At 40.0% G+C, this 25419-nt stretch overlaps 1 protein-coding gene across 1 annotated transcript; it reads right to left on the bottom strand.

The window, feature by feature from the left end:
- Positions 1-13451: 13451 nt before the first annotated feature.
- Positions 13452-24976, bottom strand: LOC126419584 (trypsin beta-like). Its single transcript, XM_050086771.1, has 3 exons — positions 24515-24976; positions 13936-14050; positions 13452-13717 (listed from the first exon to the last, which is right to left on the bottom strand). Exons 1-3 carry the CDS (start codon positions 24974-24976, stop codon positions 13452-13454), a joined length of 843 nt encoding a protein of 280 aa, XP_049942728.1.
- Positions 24977-25419: the final 443 nt, after the last annotated feature.

The following is a 25419-nucleotide window of genomic DNA, read 5'->3' as shown; positions in this document are numbered from 1 at the left end:
TCTCTTGATGGACAAGGAAAATTACTGAGCATTATAGGAAGATTGTTATCTTCAGACCAGTCCTGATCCTTACCCAATGCATCCTATAGGTGGTAACTTATACTAATAATTTTCCACTTCTTCTGTTTAATATTGTAAGTAAAAACCCAGGAAGCCACTCGAATTCCTGGCACAACAATGGAAAGGACAGATGTACTACATGATGAACGCCATAGACAACTAACACAGAAAGTGAAAGCATCACCAAGCATAGTGCTACGTTATTAAATTGTAATTGAACTACAATGAGTCAACAGAGGGCTCAAATATTGTCCTCTCTAGTTTAGTAAAAATAAACGCTCTCTGAGCTCATGTATTAGTTGTTAAGCTCAAGAGAATGTATATTCTAAATGCTATATCCTGAAGTGAGAAATGAACAGTCACTTATTGTTATAAGCAAATTCAGACCAATCTTAAATATGCACATAAATGTGAATCTCAGTATCAAGGAATGAAGTGAATGATGTACAAAGAATGAAAATCCTTGTTTTGAAAAATTTAATTGTAATTGAACCACAATGAGTCAACAGAGGCTCTAACATTGTCCACTCTAGTTTAGTGAAAATAAACACTCCCTGTGCTCATGCATTAGTTGTTTACCTCAAGAGAATGTAAATTCTCAGTTCTATCGCCTGAAGTGAGAAATAAACAGTCACTTATTGTTATAAGCAAATCAGGACCAATCTTAAATATGCACATAAATGTGAATCTTAGTATCAGGGAATTAAGTGGCTGATGTACAAAGAATGAAAATCCTTTTTTGGAGAAATTAAATTGTAATTGAACCACAATGAGTTAACAGAGGCTCTAACATTGTCCACTCTAGTTTAGTGAAAATAAACACTCTCTGTACTCATGTATTAGTTGTTTAGCTCAATAGAATGTAAATTCTGAATTCTATCCCATGAAGTGAGAAAAGAACAGTCACTTATTGTTGTAAGCAAATTTGGACCAATCTTAAATATGCACATAAATGTGAATCTTAGAACCAGGGAATGAAGTGTCTGTGGGTGTACAAAGAATGAAAATGATTAATGATAAATATCTGATATATGTTTATAAATGTAATTTCAATTTATGTACTTCGTACGCCAGTAACTTCCAATGGAATATTATGTAAGTGTCATACCAAAAATCACGAATATCTCTTGATGGCATGAGGATCGAGGTAATACTTCGGCATTCCCTCTCTCCTCATGGGAGGCGGTGTGATATTTCCTATTTTTGTCTTCATTAAAACAGCAGATAGTTAACACTTTCAGACAGAAGGCGAATACTTGTTTATAAAGAATTATTAATATACAATAACGCGTCGCATAGCGACGGTAGAGTTTCCTAAATAATGTAATTCTTCGTCTTTGAGCGCGAATATAAACTCAGAAGAATACGGATCTATAAGCGATCCTTCACTATTTTGTTCACAGGAGAGCAAATGAAGCCTTGAGTGCTAAACACTTGCATTATTTTTCTTAAGTAAGACGGATGCATGTTTGTTGCGGTCTGATCTAATTTTTACTAAATGTATAAAATCGTGTCAGGTGTAAGTTTGAGTGAAGTGTAAAATGAAGAACTAACTTATCGTGACGATGCACAGGCTACTTAAGAGGACAACAGCTATATAAAACAGCGCTCAATGGACATGAAACGGACACAAAAATCTACCGTCATTGTTGTACTTAGCATAAGGTATGATACATGTTTTAGTTATAATAAATATTTGTTCTGGAGGATTTGAATTATTTAGCAGTGCTCATTCCTATCAACTCCTCAATATTATTTTCATTTTAATTATACATTTTGCTAAGATTACAGACACCAAGATCAGCAGTCCAATGCACGTGTTACATTGGAAAAAAAACTGTTTTATCGTCTTCTTCTATCAGCTTTAATATTGAATTCCCTTTTTGTGTGAGGTTACAGTCGTTTTTGCGCCCTTCAGAACTTTCTGGTCCCTTATCAGATTGTTTTCTCATAACAATAACTTCACTACCGGGTATGATCGTATCCACGATCATGAAGTAATTAGAAAGGCAATAATGCAATTTCTTTATCAGGAACTCGCTACCTAAGACTGCCTCATGCCAGGCGATACTGCAAGTAAATACTATTCACATTTCATAATGTAATATCTTATGACAATGGTCAATTCATGATTCTTACGCCAATTGTGATTGATAAACCAGTAAACGAAATCTCTATTTCCAACTTCTCCATTGAATAACAACATCACTTTTATTTTATTACATCACAATAAGTACCGCATTGCAATCGCGTCGCAACTGAAATTGTATGAAAATTTTACCATTCTGCCCTAATACCAAACATTTTACTCAAGAACAATCTTTTTAACTGCTCCTTTTCTAACCACTTCACTGAAGCAGTTGGGACGTAAATACTAATTATCTCATCAATACCTGTATTCCTGAAGGACTGTGATATTCCCATTAATCAAATATGAACATGAAAGACGTACCGCCGATGACCGCTGTTCAACCTTGGTAATTGTTTTTCAGGGTACTGATATGTCGATGAGATCTCTTTGTCATATGTATCAGACTAGAAACTCGAGTTACGATACAGTTTAATGTAATGAGGAAAACATCGATGAATAATGAAACTAAGAGCTTGGTGTTTTAACATAACTTCAAGGAAAGACGAAATTTTGATCCGTTACGAATAAATTGTTTTTGCAGAAAGTAATTTCTTTAAGATCAGGTAGCTAATGAGATAACTGAAGAAGATCTAGGACCGTCTGAAGTTACCTAGTACTTTCTGCGAGTAGTCGATCTATGTGCAAGGTGACTAATACTTAAAGTTTCCGCCGCTAGGCTGTACTTCTGTCGCAGTACTGCTGTTACTGGCAGTGGCAGGAAATAAAAATATCGAAGATAGTGGTAACGACGCCCCCTTATCAATCACATAACTTACAACACTCGTGCTCAAAGGTATCCGAGCAATCTGAAAGTCTTTGCTGTCGTCCTCAGAACTATTTGCCAAAAAGTATGTAAAGTGTGTAATTTGCAGTGTTTCTACATCAAAAATACATCAGGAGTACACACATACACACACACACAGAAAACATTGTTGCCATGAACTTACATTTTAAGCAGCACTAGTGGACAATCGAAGTTCCGTATCAGAACCATACATGGTGTACAGTACAAGGGATACTCAGATTAATTATTTTTCACAACTAAACTGTTCTATTACTAACAATTGTCACTATGTTCTTCTAAAGTCTAAAATGCGCATAGAGCATTGTAAACCCACTTATACAAATTCGTCAAATTGGTGCATCGGAACATGATTGTGAACCATAAAATTAAGTGTCTTCCTTCTGTTTTTATGACAAAATTGTTATAAAACTCTTGTGTATAGCAAATAACATCCCAAGAAAACAACTTTTAGGCCTACACATGGTGTAACATGTAATGGAGTTTCAAATTAAATTATTCAGTATCTAAATAATTCTGTACTGACTGTAAAGTGTTACTATGATATCATTAGGTCTACGATATGTAAAGATTCTATTCATTTCAGTCTGATTCTGTTTTATTCACAGATAATACTGTAGTACGAAGTTTCATCATCTAACATTTTCTAGTTTTTCTACGAGTTCCACTTTAGCAAACACGAAATTTTGGCGAGAAGATGATAACGTATCATGTTTCTCAACATAAAAAAATCAATGACATTGTTTCACAATTGAAGTCATGATTTTCAGAATAACTCAAGTCTACGAAAGTTATATTTGAAAAAATCAATTGTTTTCAGAACATCTGTTGAACTATTCAGTTTATTGTTACTGTCGACAGGTAAAAATACAGCTGCGTATTATCTTGTTTTACATTCTTGAAATCCAGTGAATCTCTTAAGTACGAAAAAATACTAAAAGTAGTGGTTTAATAGTCTTTTGGTGCTAAGTGAATTGCAGCTTGTGTAACTTCCCTATACGAGAACCAGAATTACGCTCTCAAGGTAAAAACAGTATATATTTTATCTTAAACGTGCTTAAAGCAGTGTAAACAAAACATTCCCAGACTTCACTCTTTGAACCACCATGATCTGCGTTTTGCGTTCCGCATTTCTGCAACAATTTTTCAGTGTGTCGGGCATGATTGGGACAAGTGGATGCTACATACTTCCGACTGTCTTTAGCTTCAGCACTTTTTGTTGCAATGTTATCTAGTAACATATATTAGCCACCGATGATTATGCACCCACTTGTGTCTGAAATGAAAGGTATAGGTGATCAGACCACTTGCAATATTGCTCATAGCCACAGATTTCTTGATGTACTCACTGTTTTTGTATCTCATCACTTCTCACTCGTTTTGACTATTTGCGAGAGAAACAGGTTCTTCAGAATCGAAGAAAACGCTTGGTAATCTTTCACCAAAGATCACTCATCATCAACAATGCTTATGTTACGTGTTCCAGGTTATATGGCGTGATAAGGCATAACGTTGCATGGTCCTCTTTTGGTCATCAGTCTTCTGATTGGATTGACGAGGACCGTCACGCATTCCTTTCCTGTGCCCAACTCTTCATCTCAGAGTAGCACTTGCAACCTACGTACTCAATTGCTTACTGAATGTATTCCAATCTTCGTCTTCCTCTACAGCTTTTGCCCTCTACAGCTCCCTCTAGCACCGTTCCCTTATGTTTTAGCAGATGTCCTTTCATCCTGTCCCTTCTCCTTGTCATTATTTTCCTCATATTCCTTTCCTCTCCGATTCTGCTCAGAACTTCTTCATTCCGTACCTTATCAGTCCACCTAATTGTCAACATTCGTCTGTAACGCCACATCCAATATACTTCGATGCTCTTCTTTTTCGGTTTTCCCACAGTCCATGTTTCACTACCATACTCTGCTGTACTTCAGATGTATATTCTCAGAAATTTCTACCTCAAATGAAGGCCTATGCTTGACATTAGTTGACTTCTCTTGGCCAGGACTGCCCTTCTTGCCCGTGCTGTTTTGCTTTTGATTTCCTCGTTGTTCCGTCCGTCATTGCTTAGTTTGCTGCCTGCGAAGCAGAATTCGTAAACTTCATCTACTTCCTGACTACCAATCCTGATCTTAAATTTCAAGCCGTTCTCGTTTTTGCTACTTCTCATTACTTTCACCTTACTTCGATTTACTCTCAATCCACATTCTGTACTCATTAGAATGTTCACTCCATTCAGCATATCATGTAATTCTTCTTCACTTTAACTCACGATAGCAATATCTCTAGCGAATCGAAATTATTCATATCCTTTTACCTTCAATTTTGATTCCACTCTTGAATCTTTTTTTATATCCATCATTGCTTCTTCGATATACAGATTGAACACTACGGGAGAAAGACTAATTGCCTGTCTTACATCCTTTTTAATCCGAGAATTTCGTTCTTGGTCACCAACTCCTATTATCCCCTCTTATTCTTGTACATATATCATACCAGTGTCTCCCTATAGCTTATCCCTATTTTTCTCAGAATTTCGAACATCTTGCACAATTTTACATTGTCAAACGATTTTTCTAGGTTGACAAATCCTAAGAGAATGTCTTCATTTTTCTTTAGTCTTGCTCCCATTATCAGCTGCAACTTCACACTTGACGCTTTGGTGCCTTTATCTTCTCTGAAACCAAACTGATCGTCCTCTAGCACCTGCCCAATTTTCTTTCCTATGCTTCTGTATATTATTATTGTCAGCAACTGGGACGCATGAGCTGGTAAGGTGATTGTACGATAATTCTAGCAATAGTCAGCTTTTGCAGTATTCGGAATTGTGTGGATCATATTTTTCCGAAAGCCACACACTTTTTCGATTTCTTCACGTTCTTCATGCAGCCATTTCGTCTTAGCTTCCCTGCACATCCTATTTATTTCATTCCTCAGCAGTTTGTATTTTTATATTGTTGAGTTTCCGGAACATTTTTGTACTTAATCCTTTCGTAGGCCAACGGAAGTATTTCTTCTGTTATCCATGGTTTCTTCGGAGTTACATTCATTGTATCTACGTTTTACTTTGGAACTTCTGTGATGACCCTTTTTAGGTATGTTCATTCCTCTTGAACTATACGCCTTCTGAGCTATTTCTTATTCCTGTATCTACAGCCGTAGAGAGCTTCAACAGCATCGCGTAATTTATTAGTACTACTGTATCCCACTTCTTGGCGTACTGATTCTTCCTGACTAATGTCATAAACTTCAGCCTGTAATCTGACCCTATATCTGCTCCTGGGTACGCCTTACAATCCAGTATCTGATTTCGGAATCTCTGACTGACCATTATGTAATCCAGCTGAAATCTTCCCATATCACCCAGTCGTTTCGAAGTATGCCGCTTCCTTCCGTGATTCGATATTACTAGCTGAAATTTATTACATAAATCAATTATTTTTTCTCCTCTCTCATTCCTTGTCCCTAGCCCATATGCTCCTGTATCCTTTTCTCCGATTCCCTCCCTCTAACTGCATTCTCGTCGGCAAGGATAATCGGATTTTCATCTCCATTTACGTACTGTATTACCCTTTCAACATCTTCATACACTTTTTCTATCTCTTCGTCTTCATCTTGCGACGTCAGCATATATTCCTGAGATATCGTGGTCACTGTTTGTTAGCTGTCAATTTTGATATGAATTACCCTGCCACTGAACTGTTCACAGTAAAACACCCTTTGCCCTACCTTATTATTCATAACGAATCCTTCTCCGTTTATACCAATTTCTACTGCTGTTGATATTACCCTATACTCATCTGACCAGAAATCCTTCTTTCCATTTCACTTCACTGACCACTGCCGTATATAGATTGAGCCTTAGAAAAAGTTTTTAGATTTTCTAATTCCTCTATCACGTTCAAGCTTCGGATATTCCACGCTCTGACTTGTAGAACGTTACCCTTTCGTTGATTATTCAGTATTTTTCTCATGGTCAGCTCCCCTCGGCAGTGCCCTACCGGAGATCCGAATGGGGAGCTATTCCGGAATCGTTTAAATGGTTCAAATGGCTCTGAGCACTATGGGACTCAACTGCTGAGGTCATTAGTCCCCTAGAACTTAGAACTAGTTAAACCTAACTAACCTAAGGACATCACAAATATCCATGCCCGAGGCAGGATTCGAACCTGCGACCGTAGCGGTCTTGCGGTTCCAGACTGCAGCGCCTTTAACCGCACGGCCACTTCGGCCGGCCCGGAATCGTTTACCAATAGAGAGATCATCATGACACTTTTTCAGTTACAGGCCACATGTCCTGGGAATACACGTTACGTATCTTTAATGCAGAGGTTTCCATTGTATTCTGCATCCTCATGTCGTTCATCATGCCTGATTCTTCTGCCTTTAGGGGAAGGTCCGTACCCCTAGCACAAGACAGTGCTCTGAATTTCTGTCCACTCCTCCGCCTTGTTTGACAAGGCCATTGGCAGAATGAGGGTGACTTCTCATTCCGGAATCTCATGAGCTCCAAATCTGTAACAAGCTACACTCACCAGTCAACGTTATTGTGATACTGTTCCCCTTTCCCATATGCTTCTTTTCAGAGCTGCATTGGACACCGATTTCACTTTTATGAATGACAATGAATGTTGTTGTTGTTGTGGTCTTCAGTCCTGAGACTGGTTTGATGCAGCTCTCCATGCTACTCTCTCCTGTGCAAGCTTCTTCATCTCCCAGTACTTACTGCAACCTACATCCTTCTGAATCTGCTTAGTGTATTCATCTCTTGGTCTCCCACTACGATTTTTACCCTCCACGCTGCCCTCCAATACTAAACTGGTGATCCCTTGATGCCTCAGAACATGTCCTACCAACCGATCCCTTCTTCTAGTCAAGTTGTGCCATAAACTTCTCTTCTCCCCAATCCTATTCAATACTTCCTCATTAGTTATGTGATCTACCCATCTAATGTTCAGCATTCTTCTTTAGCACCACATTTCAAAAGCTTCTATTGTCTTCTTGTCCAAATTATTTATCGTCCATGTTTCACATCCATACATGGCTACACTCCATACAAATACTTTCAGAAATGACTTCCTGACCCTTAAATCTATACTCGATGTTAACAAATTTCTCTTCTTCAGAAACCCTTTCCTTGCCATTGCCAGTCCGCATTTTATATCCTCTCTACTTCGACCATCATCAGTTATTTTGCTCCCCAAATAGCAAGACTCCTTTACTACTTTAAGTGTCTTTCAAGACACTATCCATTCCGTTCAACTGCTCTTCCAAGTCCTTTGCCGTCTCTGACAGAATTACAATGTCATCGGCGAACCTCAAAGTTTTTATTTCTTCTCCATGGATTTTAATACCTACTCCGAATTTTTCTTTTGTTTCCTTCACTGCTTGCTCAATATACAGATTGAATAACATCGGGGATAGGCTACAGCCCTGTCTCACTCCCTTCCCAACCACTGCTTTCCTTTCGTGCCCCGCGATTCTAATAACTGCCATCTGGTTTCTGTACAAATTGTATATAGCCTTTCGCTCCTTGTATTTTACCCCTGCTACTTTCATAATTTGAAAGAGAGTATTCCAGCCAACATTGTCAATTGCTTTCTCTAAGTCTACAAATGCTAGAAACGTAGGTTTGCCCTTCCTTAATCTAGCTTCTAAGATGAGTCGTAGGGTCAGTATTGCCTCACGTGTTCCAACATTTCTACGGAATCCAAACTGATCTTCCCCGAGGGCGGCTAGTTTTTCCATTCTTCTATAAAGAATTCGCGTTAGTATTTTGCAGCTGTGACTTACTAAACTGATAGTTGGGTACTTTTCACATCTGTCAATACCTGCTTTCTTTGGGATTGGAATTATTATATTCTTCTTGAAGTCTGAGGGTATTTCGCCTGTTTCATACATCTTGCTCACCAGATGGTAGAGTCTTTTCAGGACTAGCTCCCCCGAGGCCGTCGGTAGTTCCAATGGAATATCGTATACCCCGGGGGCCTTGTTTCGACTCAGGTCTTTCAGTGCTCTGTCAAACTCTTCACGCAATATCGTACCTCCCATTTCATCTTCATCTACATCCTCTTCCATTTCCATAATATTGTCCTCAAGTCCATCGCACTTGTATAGACCTTCTATATACTCCTTCCACCTTTCTGCTTTCCCTTCTTTGCTTAGAAATGGGTTTCCATCTGAGCTCTTGATATTCATACAAGTGGTTCTCTTATCTCCACAGGTCTCTTTAATCTTCCTGTAGGCAGTATCTATCTTACCCCTAGTGCGATAAGCCTCTACATCCTTACATTTGTCCTCTAGCCATCCCTGCTTAGCCATTTTGCAGTTCCTGTCGATCTCATTTTTGAGACGTTTGTATTCCTTTTTGCATGCTTCATTTACTGCATTTTTATATTTTGTCCTTTGATCAATTAAATTCAATATATCTTCTGTTACCCGAGGATTTCTACTAGCCCTCGTCTTTTTACCTACTTGATCCTCTGCTGCCTTCACTACTTCATCCCTCAAAGCTACCCATTCTTCTTCTACTGTGTTTCTTTCCCCCATTTGTGACAATTGTTCCCTTATGCTCTCCCTGAAACTCTGTACAACTTCTGGTTTAGTCAGTTTATCCAGGTCCCATCTCCTTAAATTCCCACCTTTTTGCAGTTTCTTCAGTGTTAATGTACAGGTGATAACCAATACATTGTGGTAAGAGTCCACATCTGCCCCTGGAAATGTCTTACAATTTAAAACCTGTTTCCTAAATCTCTGTCTTACCATTAAATAATCTATCTGAAACCTGTCAGTGTCTCCAGGCTTCTTCCATGTATACAGACTTTTTTTTAGGATTCTTGAACCAAGTGTTAGCTATGATTAAGTTGTGCTCTGTGCAAAATTCTACCAGGCGGCTTCCTCTTTCATTTCTTAGCCCCAATCCATATTCTCCTACTACGTTTCCTTCTCTCCCTTTTCTTACTACCGAATTCCAGTCACCCATGACTATTAACTTTTCGTCTCCCTTCACTATCTGAATAATTTCTTATATTTCATCATACATTTCTTCAATTTCTTCGTCATCTGCAGAGCTAGTTGGCATATAAACTTTTCCTTCTCTCCCTTTTCTTACTACCGAATTCCAGTCACCCATGACTATTAACTTTTCGTCTCCCTTCACTATCTGAATAATTTCTTATATTTCATCATACATTTCTTCAATTTCTTCGTCATCTGCAGAGCTAGTTGGCATATAAACTTGTACTACTGTAGTAGGCGTGGGCTTCGGATCTATCTTGGCCACAATAATGCGTTCACTATGCTGTTTGTAGTAGCTTACCCGCATTCCTATTTTCCTATTCATTATTAAACCTACTGCCTGATTACCCCTATTTGATTTTGTGTTTATAACCCTGTAGTTACCTGACCAGAAGTCCTGTTCCTCCTGCCACCGAACTTAAGTAATTCCCACTATATCTAACTTTAACCAATGCATTTCCCTTTTTAAATTTTCTAACCACCATGACCGATTAAGTGATCTGACATTCCACGCTCCGATCCGTAGAACGCCAGTTTTCTTTCTCCTGATAGCGACATTCTCTTGAGTAGTTCCCGCCCGGAGATCCGAATGGGGGACTATTTTACCTCCGGAATATTTTACCCAAGAGGACGCCATCATCATTTAACCATACAGTAAAGCTGCATGCCCTCGGGAAAAATTACGGCCTTAGTTTTCCCTTGGTTTCAGCCGTTCGCAGTACCAGCACAGCAAGGCCAGATCAGTCAATCATCCAGACTGTTGCCCCTGCAACTACTGAAAAGGCTGCTGCCTCTCTTCAGGAACCACACGTCTGTCTGGCCTCTCAACAGATACCCCTCTGTTGTGGTTGCACCTACGGTACGGCTATCTATATCGATGAGGCAGGCAAGCCTCCCCATCAACGGCAAGGTGCATGGTTCACATAACCCCATCGAATAGGGCAGAGTGATTAGCTCTTCGAACGGCGATATTCATCGAATGCACTGGCCTACCCACTCCCCCAAACCTCACTGAGCAGACGTGGGACGCGTCAGAGCTGGAGATTGTCAGTCGCACTGGTGGAGTAATGGAGCACCCTGTCACAAGAAATCCTTATCAACCTTGTTGCGAGCATGCGAGCACGTTGCGAAACATGCATTGCCGTCCGTAGGGATCACACATCTTATTAAGAACTGTCTAGCGTTTTTTAATGTGCAGCGGAAAATCACCAATTATGGTGACTTTAGTGTAATTATTGTCTTTGAGTAAAAGTGTTTTATCTGTTCTTGTCATTGCGTACTTCTTCCAGTTACTACATTACAGCAGTTCTTTCTACGCACAGCCCAAAGTTCGACGAGCAATGTTACTATGCCCTAATAAATCTTGTGAAAGTTCATTTCATCCTTACGTTCTGTGCACCATTGTTAACATACACAATACTGTGGTAAATATCAACTCACCTACAGCCTCAAAATCAGTAAGCTCTTAAGCACATGCTCTACAGATCAAACACAACTAGACAAGCCCATGTACAATGAGTGTCTATACATAATATACAGTAGTTTGCACGTTGGAAACGATTTATCCAGAAAAGTACTCTGTACTTTCATGCATGGCAGTATGATTTGGTACTGTGAGGGATCAGTCTTGATACAACATAGAAGGGTTTTAAGAACGAAATATTGGTGGAACAAATGACGTTAAATATGTGCTTTCCCTTTACAGCTGCTAGTGGACTCACTGGGCTGAATCAAAATGACTAGTTTCACGTTCGGAAATTACGTACTTCTACAGTCATTACGATAAAGCCAAATGGAACAGCTGCAAGCACTCGTACATAATGATGAGTGTAGATGTGTTGCCTAAATCTCTGTCGATTATCATAACAGATACATCAAAAGTTTCCTTCTCTCAGAGTCCATTTGCCATGTATTCTGTAATCACACAGCTGAGTTTCACTGAAGGACACATTTTAATATAAGTTTAAACATCACTTTCACAGAATGTGGGATTGGGGGGGGGGGGAGGGGGGTTAGAGTCTGCTACGCGTTTGGCTGTCAGGAGTATAAAATTTCTGATGGCTTAGTGAACAGATGTTTGAAATTCTAATAAAGGTAAGCGTAGGCTATACAGGAAGATGGGTTGGAAACGTTTTTCGAAGTAAATCATTTGCATGCCAATATTATTGAATTTTGTGTCGAACCCAGTCATTTCTGTGTTGAAATCAGTGATTTTCTGTCGAAATCACTGAATTTTGTGTCAAAATCTATCAATTTTGGGGGGAAAAAACGACAAATCTTCGTTGGACTTAGTGAATTTTGTGTTTAAATCAGTCAATGTTCTGCTTAAAGCGCCTAATTTTGTGTTAAAATCATAATAAAAGGTTGTTATTGGATTTCCGTTGGGGTCGGGAACAGATCTTTGAAATTCAAAGAAATATAAACATAGCAACTTGCATAGAGTAGCGTCGAGAACTACAGCATTCTAGCGTTCAGACAGAAAAGCTAACACCTGCATCGATTAATGCCCATTGTATATTCCTAAGAACTTGGCCAATGCCAGCAGGAAAAAATTTTCAAAATTTGTGGTAAGGTCTTATGGGAGCAAACTTTTGAGGGCATCGGTCCCCTAAGCTTACACACTACTTAATTTAACTTAAACAAACTTACGGTAAGGACAACACACACGCCCATGCCCGAGGGAGGATTCGAAACTCCGACGGGGGGATCCGAATTCGAGAGGGACAATGCGACGCCACACACGTCCTGAATTGCTAGAGAGTGGCTGCAGGAACACTTTTCTGATTTTAAACACTTCCGCTGGCCACAAAACTCCACAGACATAAATATTAGTAAGCGTATCTGGGATGCCTTGCGAGGTGCTGTTCAGACGGGATCTCCACCCTCTTGTAGGGATTTATGGACAGCCTTGCTGGATTCATGGTGTCAGTTCCCTCCAGCACTGCTTGAAACATTATTTGATTCCATTCCATGTCGTGTTGTGGTACTTCTGCGTCCTCGCGGGTTTCCTACACAATATTTGGCAGGTGTACCAGTTTCTTTGCCTATTCAGTGTATAAATCATAGGATGAAACTTCAAACGATGAAACATTATTTGACTCTATCAATAGAGAGGAGCTGCTTGCAGTTCATAGGAATCAGTGTAGCTCCAACCAAGGACGTCTGTTTGGGGGAAGAGTGTTCCTTACACTATAAAAGTGCTTAAATTCAGAACTGAAGATAAATCCGATCAATAAATTAATGAAAGCACGAGTGGTCACCTTTTGTGGCGTTGCCAGACAATGTCATCAACGCTAACAAGTTGGCAGTGCTTAAATTGTGTTTGGCTAAGCAGTGAGTAGAAATGTTAGAGACATAGTTTTTTATTATATAATACACAGTCATGCATTAGAGAAAAATATTTTATGGAGCGAGAGACGCAAATCAACTGTGGACCCGAGGACGTCACACACCGGCTGCAGAGCGGATCCAGGAGCGCAGGTTGCCGACGCTGGCGTACATGGCCGGCGCAGACTCACAGGTCTTCGCCCCCCAGGAGACGATGCCCACTTGCATGCTGCCGCTGACCAGGGGGCCGCCAGAGTCTTCGTTGCAGACGCTCTTGCCGGCCTGACCAGCGCACACCATGCGGTCGGTCACCTCGGAAGAGAAAAAGCGCTGGCAGTAGTAGCGGTCCGAGATGCTAATGTCAACCTTCTGCAGGGTGGAGGCTGCAGGCCCGCCGGTCCTCGTCCTCCCCCAGTCCGCTCACCGTCAAATGGTTCAAATGGCTCTGGGCACTATGGGACTCAACTTCTGAGGTCATTAGTCCCCTAGAACTTAGAACAAACCTAACTAACCTAAGGACATCACACACATTCATGCCCGAGGCAGGATTCGAACCTGCGACCGTAGCGGTCTCGCGGTTCCAGACTGCAGCACCTTTAACCGCACGACCACTTCGGCCGGCCGGTCACCGTCACCGCCAGGCCAGCCGCCGGGTCGTAGCCGTCAGAGGACAGGCTCACCACCTGGGCGTTGCTGCCGAGCAGCGACCCGGACACCTGTCAAACACACAGAGGCGTCAACAACTCTCAGCTCGACGACAACGTGCATACAAGAACAGAACTTGGACCGAGACTTGAACAGTGTCATCCACGGAGCTGAAGTGGTGCGACAGCCACTGCCACTATGATGCATACTAGGCCTCTACACTCTCGAATGCCTTACAGGAGGCATTGGACAGCGATAACTATTGCTAGTTCCCAATATGAGTGGCGATAAGGGGCAGTCCCTTGTTGAGTAGTCCAGTGGTGTGCGAAGAGTAGTATACACTATCACCCACTTTTCCATATTTTTTATGTCATAAATGATGCACGCTGAAACTAAACGTGCGTTTAGAGGAAGGAGAGCATGTTAGGAAAGATTGACGTTGTGGAAAAACTAGCACTGGATACAGAACTACCCAGATGTTGAAAGTTCTGTTAGTTCGCAAATAAGGCACATGGTAGTGTTGTAAGTAGGCTGTTTAGGTTTTTTTATTGGTAACGCCACCTCTGTATGAAAATCACTGGCTGTGCTGTGTGCAGTCTGTGTCTGCTTTGCATTGTTGTAATACTCGCCATTGTAGTGTTAGGCAGCTGGCTGTGAACAGCGCGTAGCGTTGCGCAGTTGGAGGTGAGCCGCCAGCAGTGGTGGATGTGGGGAGAGAGATGGCGGAGTTTTGAAATTTGTCATGAACTGCTATATTTATATATGATGATATCAAGGTAAATACATTGTTTGTTCTCTATTAATATCTTTCATTTGCTAACTATCCCTATCAGTAGTTAGTGCCTTCAGTAGTTTGAATCTTTTATTTAGCTGGCAGTAGTGGCACTCGCTGTATTGCAGTAGCTTGAGTAGCGAAGATTTTTGTGAGGTAAGTGATTTGTGAAAGGTATAGTTTACTGTTAGTCAGGGCCCATTCTTTTGTAGGGATTATTGAGAGTCAGATTGCGTTGCGCTAACAAAATATTCTGTGTCAGTTTAAGTACAGTCCTGTATAATTTTTCAAAGGGGACGTTTCATATGTCGACCCTTAGCCGAGGATACCTCACGGGAATCTTTTGATTTTTTCTTGTAGTTTGTGTAATTAGTGTAGTGTTTGTTTATTTCTGGCGCGTAATTGTAGAGAAAATCTCCTTTGTAGTTGCAGTCTTTCATTGTTGTACAGTAAAACAGGTGTGGCATGCATGTAGATTTGCACAAAGTGTTTCGCAGCTGCGCTTGCAATTAAGTAGACATTATATCCATTGCTATGTTATTTTATTTTTGCTCTTCAAATTGTGCTTTTCTGTGTTATCGTGTTAAATATTGTGACAATTATGGCGTGTGAAAAACGTAATACTAGGCTCCAAAGTAAACTGAGAAATGACAGTGAAGACGAAAGCAGTGTGTTAGCGCCACCGAATAATGAATTAACTGATGTTCAAAGTAGTAATTTGGTAATTGTGCATAGGGAAATGGAGCGGGCTGCAAACAATGGTGTAGACAGTGAAACAGGTAGTGAACAGGGAAGCATTATCGATCGATCGGTCGGCAACAGCTCGCCTCAGGAATCCGAAATGACAGGACACAATTTTGCAAATACTGTAGATTCAGGTTTTGCGTCCTCACCGTTTTCTCAAATGAGTCAAGACACATTTTCCGTTTGTCAATATGTGAATGTTGCCGGTGCAAATTCACTGCCGAAAAGCACTGAGGAACATGTTTCAGACACCAGTGCATTGTTATTACAATTAATGCAACAAATGGGACAAAAGCTTGAAAAGTTAGACACAATGGAACAAAATCAGAGACAAACACGGCAAAAGTTAGACACAGTGGAACAAAATCTTCAAAAGTTAGACACAATGGAACAACACCAGAGACAAACACAGCAACAGTTAGACACAATGGAACAAAATCTTCAAAAGTTAGACACCACACTTGAACAAACACGTGAAGATTTAACTACTGAGTTACATAACATTGAATCGAAATGTCAAAAAGTCTGTAATGACGTAAAAACACAAATTTGTGAGCATTTTCAACCTATTTTTTCGCGGCATGAAAATGCATTACAGAATCACGAAGTAGCCATAAAAGAACTGCAAACCATTGTTCATGAAATTCATGAGACCTTGTAGGCTAAAATTGACTCAGTTGCATCTATCGATTCGGTTACGCAACTTGCAAAAACTCAGGAAAACTTAAAGGACACAGTAGATACTCTGAAACTTGGTTCTGAAAAACATACAGAGGAAATAATTTCACTATCGGATAAAGTAGCCGAACTTTCAGATCAGTTCACTAACTTATCTACAAAGGTAGATGATGATCTGAATGACACAACACCTGTAGCCTTCACTGACACAGAAGAGTATGTAGAAATTAGAAAATTCAAACAAAATCAAAATCAAATCAATACACAGTACAAAAGAGAAATCCAGGAAGTGCAAGATCAGTTGGCACAAGTAGTACAAGAATTACGTATTTCAGAGGACACTCGCGCCCCAATACGGGAAGAGGGACATAGAAATACGGAACAGCCACAAAATAATAACACAGCGCATTTCGGAAATTATGAAAGAAATTGGCAATGTGCACCGAATTTTGAGATTGAACAGCCGACACGACGTAACAATAACCGACATGCGACTCGCCGACATGATGATTTTGACTATAAGCTGTTCATTACTACACGTAAATTCAAAACATTTAAGAATTCCGGCAACGACATTCATCCACAAGCGTGGCTCCATCAATTCTCTCATTATTTTCCTCCCAACTGGTCATTGGAGCACAGGTTAGAATTTATGTGTGGCTATTTAGAGAATGAACCAGCTGTAAGAATGCGATCGGTTATTCACGATTGTCACAGTGAAGGAGAATTTTACCATGCCTTCCTCTCAGCATATTGGTCTCAAGCTACAGAAGACCGAGTAAAACATAGCATCATAATGATGAAATGTTTCGAACAATCTGAATTTTCCAGTCTTATGAAATATTTTAAAGACATGTTGCATAAGAATCAGTATCTTTCAAACCCATACAGCCCCTCAGAACTCATCCGCATTTGCTTAATCAAATTACCTGAACATTTACGGCATATTATTTTAGCAGGACGTTGCAAAGACGACATTGAAGCTTTTCAGGGACTGTTACAAGAACTAGAAATTGACACTGACAATCGGGGAACGCGGAAATAGGAGCACAACAATTACGGATCACATCCGTCACAATTCCGCAATGAAAGAAATAATAACTGGACACGACAAGGCTATTCTCACAACGCAAATCGTGAACAAAACAGACACAACCCATATGACAACCACTGGCAGGGTAATAGTTACGGAGAAAGATCGCGTTTCCGTAGTAATGAATATGACAGAGATTACCATAGAAACAGACAATTTGGGAACCAAAATAATTATTATCAAGGGAGACAGAATAACTTCAGACGCAATGGTCCACCGTGCAGTGATAATTCAGGGAGAAATTCTCCACCACTTAACCGACAAGAAAGAAACTACAGGAACTACCGACATGACGACAGACGATATGATCATAACGACAGACCTGAATTTTATCAGAACTGGCGGGATTCAAACAGAGCAGGGCACTTTCGACAACGTGAATTTTTAGAAGCTAGGTCTCCTAATCCCAATAACGATGCAGGCCAACAAAGGAACAGACAATGACTCCCACCGCAGGCAGCCACATGCGCCCGCTGGCTCAGAGAAAAATAACACAGGCGCTAACCTTGAGAAAAGATTTAGCATTCCTTACCGACGTACAAAACATGACTATTGCTTTTCAGTTGAAAGTCTGCGTACTAGGAAGAGTAAAGGTTTACACCACATTTCACATGTAAAACCGTTTATTGAAAGATAATCTGCTTTTTAACTTTGTCTTTGCCATAAAACTTTTCACTTCACATTTCTAGTATGCTTTGTCAGACTTAAGAAACTGTTAACATGCAACAATGTTTGAAGTTAAATATCCAGTCTAGAACCTAGGGAACATTTTTAAACAGAAATTACGATTGCATTGTTATAGTGAACAGACGACACAGTGTTGTATTTGTACATTCTTGCTTGTTAGTTGCTTCATTACGTAACAACTATCAGGATCACATACTTAGAACATATACCGGCACTGCTAATGAGATTTTCATGTAACATTTTGGTTTACTTGAAAAGACATTTTTTATTTCAAGTACTTTTTGTGGGATTAAATATGAGTTAGCACTTGGTTTCTTTGACAGCTACACAATTATACCACGACGCTACTAATGTGTGACACAATTTACATTGTTGCTTTTGTGCTGTATCTGCTTTATATCTGCACAGTTTTTTTGAATTCTTCTATAAAGTAAAATATGTTTTAGTAGTAACTTTTGTGGTATAGCTACAATGAGACTGCCTTTTCCGTAGCACAACAATACGTTACAGCACAGTACTTTCTTCATCATGGCAATAAGCGTAATAACTACGATATCTATACACAAAGCATTTCACTTTCCTTTATGATGAGGTAAGTACATTGACTTCTGCAGAACTTAGCTTTCGGAGGACGATAACTACGACACTTCCACAGAGATTATGTTGCAACAAGACGCACATTTAGCGCTACAGGACACGTATTTGAGTGATTGATTTTGTACTTAAAATATTTATTTTTAAAGATATTTGGAGTACAATGATACAAAGGTTTTCCGTGATACATTTCATTCCATTGGTGTAATCTCTAACACCTAAGGGTATAATTACATTAATCCTCAGGGGGGTACACGCCTACTTTGTGTACCATGTGTTTGGCAAGCACAAGGAGCCCTAGCTAATATGGTATTTGCTTATACAACTTTACACATCGGTACCATATTTCTCTAACACACAAATTACACAGCTATCTGATCATTTAACTGAGAGATAAACATTTTTTTTACTACATCAGTGACACATGTTTATGCAATTACACAGCTGGGTAACTTCACACTTATGAAACTGTATTTTGTCTGTACTTTGTAAACTGTTCATATTTTTTCGCAATCATTGTGATACTATGAGAGCTTTGAATGATGTATTTGGTAAGGGAGCATGATTTTAAAGTACGTTTGAGGTAGATGACACTATTGAAAGGAGCAGAGAATTTTTTTTAGGTTTTGAAATTATTGCAGAAAGCTGTGACGTTTTTGAGATTTGACTGAGATGTTATGATGTTATTATTATGACGACGATGTGTACTATGCTGTTGAGATATGTTTATGATCAATAAGATGATGCTACTGTATATGAGGAATAAGAAGTATGTTGGAAACCAAGAATCGTACTTTAAGAGTTATGAAATGTGCGTAAATGCGTGACTGTATCACAATGCTGACGAATATTTTATTTGGACACTTATATTTATAGGATTTTCTTTCTACAGATTTGCAACGCTAATTCTTGACCTGTGAAATATTTTTATATGAGACTGTCACTGTAGCGGAAACTGCTGTCGTAAATATTTCCATAAGAAAGTTAAGTGACCATCTGCACGTGCGTCGTCGGCACACAGCTGTGTCAGACACCTGGAGAACAAGCCATTAGGGTATGCCTTTCCGGAAGCACAGGTAGAAAAAAAAAAGGGGGAGGTCATTATCCTCGCTATTGACATTTCCTTGTTGAAAGCATACTGTGGAGCTCGTAATTTATGATGTTTACTGAAATGCCTAATGAAATGACGAGAAATATTTTTACATCTGCACACCTGATTACGACAAGCGTCTTTCTACGAGAGTTGAGAGAATTTCTACTAACTTATGAAATGTCACATGACTATTGAATGATATTTTTATGCTTTGGTTTGCGTAATTGCTTATTTCATTTGATACCTGTTTTCCAGCTGTGTTACAGCATTAGTTTTATAAAATAAACTTAGATGCATTTGCTAATGTGAACACTTTCTGTCAACAGATCTATTAAATGTTAATTTTGTAATCCACATTCTTTAAAAAAAAAGGAGCACTTGGAAAGGAAAGAACAATAAGAAGGGACTAGTAACAGTAACTGCATACATAATATTCTTTTCAAGTACATGGTAATATTTCTTTTACAATAAGTTGTTGTGGTGCACCACTTTAATTACTTAGACATTAAGATGTGATTATACATTTCCCTTATCTGCATTGTTATCTTTAGTGTACTATTTTTTCTGCTTGAGCTATGTCATGTTTAGATATAAGCTGCTGTTTGCCAGGCATAGTGCTACTGAACTTTAATTTGTGTTACTCTGCTAAGCCAGATTTATTTTTTTGTTTGCTGCGCATTGCCTCATATTAGATGTAATGTTGAATTGCTTGGTAATTTAGATTTACTGTAGCTTGCTTTGCGATTTTCCATTTTTTTTTTCATTGCTGTTTATATTAATTGTTTTATGTGCTGCTGCATTGCCTCGTCCCTTAGTTTAGCATCTGAGCTCAGTAGATTTAAGTTAGCTTAAGAGGGGGTAGACTATATAAGAAACTGACTATGGAGAATAGGTAAAGAATGCATTGCGAAGTCATATGAAAAAGATTTGGGCCCAAATGAGTATTGTACAATCAGAAATAATTATTTTGAAAGAAATATGAACAGAATACAGAAAGCAGGCTTAGATGGGACTTTTTGGGAATAATGATGAACAAAGGGAGATCTCCATGCAAAATACTGCAGTAAAACAAACCCTGTCCTTTCCCTTTTGTGTTATCCCACTATATGTTTGTGTTCCCTTATGTATTTGTGTTTTTCCTATCTTTATGTGTTTAGCTAATAAGATTTATGTTGTAGAATTTTTCAAATACTATGTTATTTTCTTCATAAAGGTGTTTAGACATTATTTATTCTGTTTTGTTTTAATGCTCATGTGTAAAGTTGATGTTCCAAAAGTTATTCTGATATTTTATGTATCTACTTATCTCATAATTCCTGTAACATTGATGTATATGTTTATTTCTATTCTTTTGTAAAGCCCCTATTATCTACAAATGTTTACTGTATTATTATGTTTTAATGATGTTTTCTGTATCTTTGTAATTGTATTCTCATGTTATAAAATTGTACTTGACACCAGTTCATCAAATTAAGTAACTTGTGAGTTACATTTCACTGCACACGTTTCTGTTGGTCATAGTATATGGACAATATGTGAGAAGTAGGGACTGATACTGTTTGCACGTGTGTTAATAATTCAGCAAGGGACTGGATAACAGCATGGCTGGTTCTAAGGACATTTCAAAAAAAATTTTTGTGAGTGGACAAGTGGTGGTTTATGGACTTGCTATATTCTCCGCAAGACTGTTCGATGGTGATTGTGCACATGCACAGTCGCATCAGATGGCTGCTGGCCGTCTCTACATGGACTACAGTGGGTCTGCACCTTCGATGGCTCACCAATACCATTATTTCTACAAGGACTGCAGTGGGTCTGCACCTCTGGTGGCCCACCAATACCGTAATCTCTGCAAGGACTACAGTGGGTCTACTCTGTGATGACCTACCTACCAATATTCTTCCAAACTACGACTGACTCTGCTGTGGGTTTGCTCTGTTGTGGCCCATTACCTGAATGCATGTCAAGAGTCAGCACTGTCTTTCCGTTGGAAGGACAACACTACTTCTTCAAGACTGCATGGAAATCCACTACTTCTGTGTGCATTTTCTTTTACTGCTCAGAATTTGAGAAAAACTCTGCATTTTTAATGTGATGAACAATCTGGACTGTCTTTATGGGCTGTGAGAAATTTTTAGCTTTTGACCAACATTGTGTCAATAAGTGTGTGCATTTGATATCTTTGTTATTGTAACTATGAAATTTTTTCTTCAAATCTGTATTGGTCACTGCCCAATCCAATTTGTAAAATTCTTTTGTGGGGAGCATGGGGGCTATGTAAGTAGGCTGTTTAGGTTTTTTTATTGGTAACGCCACCTCTGTATGAAAATCACTGGCTGTGCTGTGTGCAGTCTGTGTCTGCTTTGCATTGTTGTAATACTCGCCATTGTAGTGTTAGGCAGCTGGCTGTGAACAGCGCATAGCGTTGCGCAGTTGGAGGTGAGCCGCCAGCAGTGGTGGATGTGGGGAGAGAGATGGCGGAGTTTTGAAATTTGTCATGAACTGCTATATTTATATATGATGATATCAAGGTAAATACATTGTTTGTTCTCTATTAATATCTTTCATTTGCTAACTATCCCTATCAGTAGTTAGTACCTTCAGTAGTTTGAATCTTTTATTTAGCTGGCAGTAGTGGCACTCGCTGTATTGCAGTAGCTTGAGTAGCGAAGATTTTTGTGAGGTAAGTGATTTGTGAAAGGTATAGTTTACTGTTAGTCAGGGCCCATTCTTTTGTAGGGATTATTGAAAGTCAGATTGCGTTGCGCTAACAAAATATTGTGTATCAGTTTAAGCACAGTCCTGTATAATTTTTCAAAGGGGACGTTTCATAGTGTCAATGAGGAAAACTATAATCTGTTTTCTTGTGCACTGTGCAATGACATTTAATCTCACGCGAAGTGGTAAAGAAGCACCTCACAGTCGTTCTCGGTATCCACATGTGTCTAATTTCTTGCATTGAGAACTATAGAATATGCTCATTTAGCTACTGCTTTTATAGCTGTTCATGACACATAACATCATGTAGAACTATTGGAGGAGAAGGTTGGCGCTTGTTCCAACATTTTTTTATACTGCTGAGACACATATAGAAACATTAAAAGTATCTGTTAATGCTATTATTCCCATGTCACAGACGATTTGCTGTATCCAGAATGAGATTTTCACTCTGCAGCGGAGTGCGCGCTGATATGAAACTTCCGAGATCGGGTGTCGGTCCGGCACGCAGTTTTAATCTGCCAGGAAGTTTCGATTTGCTGTATATTGCAGAAAGTGCTGATAGCCTAAGAGATAAAATTATGACTAACATATTCTACAAGTATATAAAGCAGGAGTTATTGTGTATGTCCAGCATATCCTCTGAAACACCTCAGTTGAATTAAACAAAATTTGGTCCATAAACAGTAACCTTCATATCAGCACTAAGGAAGTGAAGGTATGGGCTAAAACGTGCCTTTCCAGCCTCTTGCATGTAGGGTGCCCTGCACAAGAGGCATTTTGTGCGGGAGTAATATCGGTCTGCTTTATCGACAGGCTGTGCAGGGCAGCCTATATGTCAGAGGCAAATTTCGATTTTAAGTCATCTGATGTGGACTTCCCAACCAGTTACATGTGTGGTGTGCCTCATGTCAGCTTGCTTTATCGATCTACGTGAAGGTGGTCACCACAGCTTGTGAACTGCCGGTGGGAGCATTTCACCGATCATCTGTCATACGCTAGCTAGTATACACTGATCAGCTAAAACATTATGAGCACCGTAACACAGGATGTTGGCTGGTGGTGTTGCGAGCACCTACCTCCTTAACAAAAGTGTGCAAGTGGATCAGACAACGACAGGGAATCACCATAGAGAAGTTATGGGCGGCAGATGGAGAAATGGATTGAGATAAGTCACTTTGATGAAGGGCGGAATACTAATACTCAGAGCCTGTGAATGAGTATTCTGAAAACTGCGAAGCTGGTCGAATGTTCACGTACTACTCTCTTATAGTGAGCATCTGAGGAAAGAGGTAGAAGGAGAGAGGAACTACCACAAGGCGCTAAATGGTTCGACGTCCACGACTTTTCACAGAACGTGGGAGTCGGGGCGTTGTCTGCTCTGTCAAATAGGATAGATGGAGATCTGTGGCTTGTCTGCCGAAAGAGCACAATGCTGGAGCATCCACAAACTATTTCGGAGCTCACTGATCATCGTACATTGTTTAACATGGAGTTCTAAAGCAGAACATCCCTACGTGTTCATATGTTGACCCAACGACGTCGTCAATTACGACTGCAGTAAGCTCGATAGCATCGAGATTCGACCATCGATGAGTATAAATATGTGGTCTTTTTCGGTGAATCACTTTTTTGCTACAATAGATCGATGATTGTCCTACAGTGCTACAGTGGTTTTAGGAGCATTATTGTGAAGTCAGTTGATGTCTCGGCGACAAAATTCGCCTGATGTAAATCCTATGGAACCCATCTGTGTCACTACCGGGTGCAAACACAACGTTCAATTAGTGGCTCTTTGTTTACGCGAATTACGTGACCTTTGAGTAGAAAATTAATGCCCCGTAACTGTCATATCCCCGATAGGAAGAATCAGCTATGTATTTCGTTCCAAATACGGACAAACATGCTATTAAGCAAGAAGTCATAATCTTTTGGCTCACTGGTGTAAATCGGGGTTTGCTGTAGGTTCGGGCAATCATGGCTGCAACACATTGACGACATTGCATTTTGTGGAATTCTGTATTGCTTACTCTGTAGCTTGGAAAATGAGTCGCAGTGTGTTAATACTGTTGGTGACCATGCAAGGGTGCTACAGATCACAGACATACTCGTATTTCCCTGGAAATTAGTCTGAGATGTCAGCTAGTGCTACTCACCTGGACAACGGCAATATCGTAGTCGACTGTGTCTCTGTCATATTTGCCGTGCATAAAGCCAGAAGACGCCTGCAGGACGGAGCCTCCGCTCTCTCGGATTGAGCTGCCGACCCGGAAACTCATCCATGAGAGACTGAGGCCGTCCACGCAGTGGGCCGCCGTCAGGACCCAGCTGGATCTGATGATGGACGCTCCACAGTTGTGTGAACCCAACTTCTGGAAGGACACCTGCAATGGGTAGTCGGCGATGTCTGCGTTGGTCCCCCCAATGATGCGGCCTGAAGCCTTCCTTCCCGGCAAAGCCGGTGACGTCAGGGTCAGTGCAGAACCCAGCATGCACACCAGAAAGAGGACGAGGCGCTGCATTGTGGTGGCGGTGTCGGTGAATGTCCAGAGCCCCGTCCCAACACTTTTATATACCATCTGATGTGCACATGCACAGCACAGTATGAGTTTCGTCATCCCACTTGAGCTAAGTCTCCGTCCATGAAAATGTGACAGTCAAGGCACTTCACTTAGTGAGATAAGCCAAGGCTTAGGTACATGATACAGGACAAATTTAATACCGATACAGACCTTGAGCAACTACTTTTTGCGCATGATGAAAGAGTTTCTTCCACAATGGAGATGTATAGTAAGCTCTCAAAGAATTATGAACTTGACGATGTTGTCTGCTCAGTGTTAGTTCATCTGTCACTGATAGTCGTCTTTGGATGCTGTACATGAATGTTGGCCACATTTACATAAAACTTATAGCATATAGGTTTCCGAGGTAAGCGCATTGTTGGCGTGGACTGTTATAATAGCGACATATGTGAAATGAGAAGCTAAAATAATTCGGCCACGCCTGCAAATATGGGCACGCTAGGCAGTCAGAATCCTGTTTATTATAGTGGTTCATGCTA

Source organism: Schistocerca serialis, chromosome 9, assembly GCF_023864345.2.
Source record: "Schistocerca serialis cubense isolate TAMUIC-IGC-003099 chromosome 9, iqSchSeri2.2, whole genome shotgun sequence".
Taxonomy (NCBI): Eukaryota; Metazoa; Arthropoda; class Insecta; order Orthoptera; family Acrididae; genus Schistocerca; species Schistocerca serialis.
The sequence above is the reverse complement of the archived record's forward strand: the minus strand, read 5'-3'. Positions and strand labels throughout refer to the sequence as shown.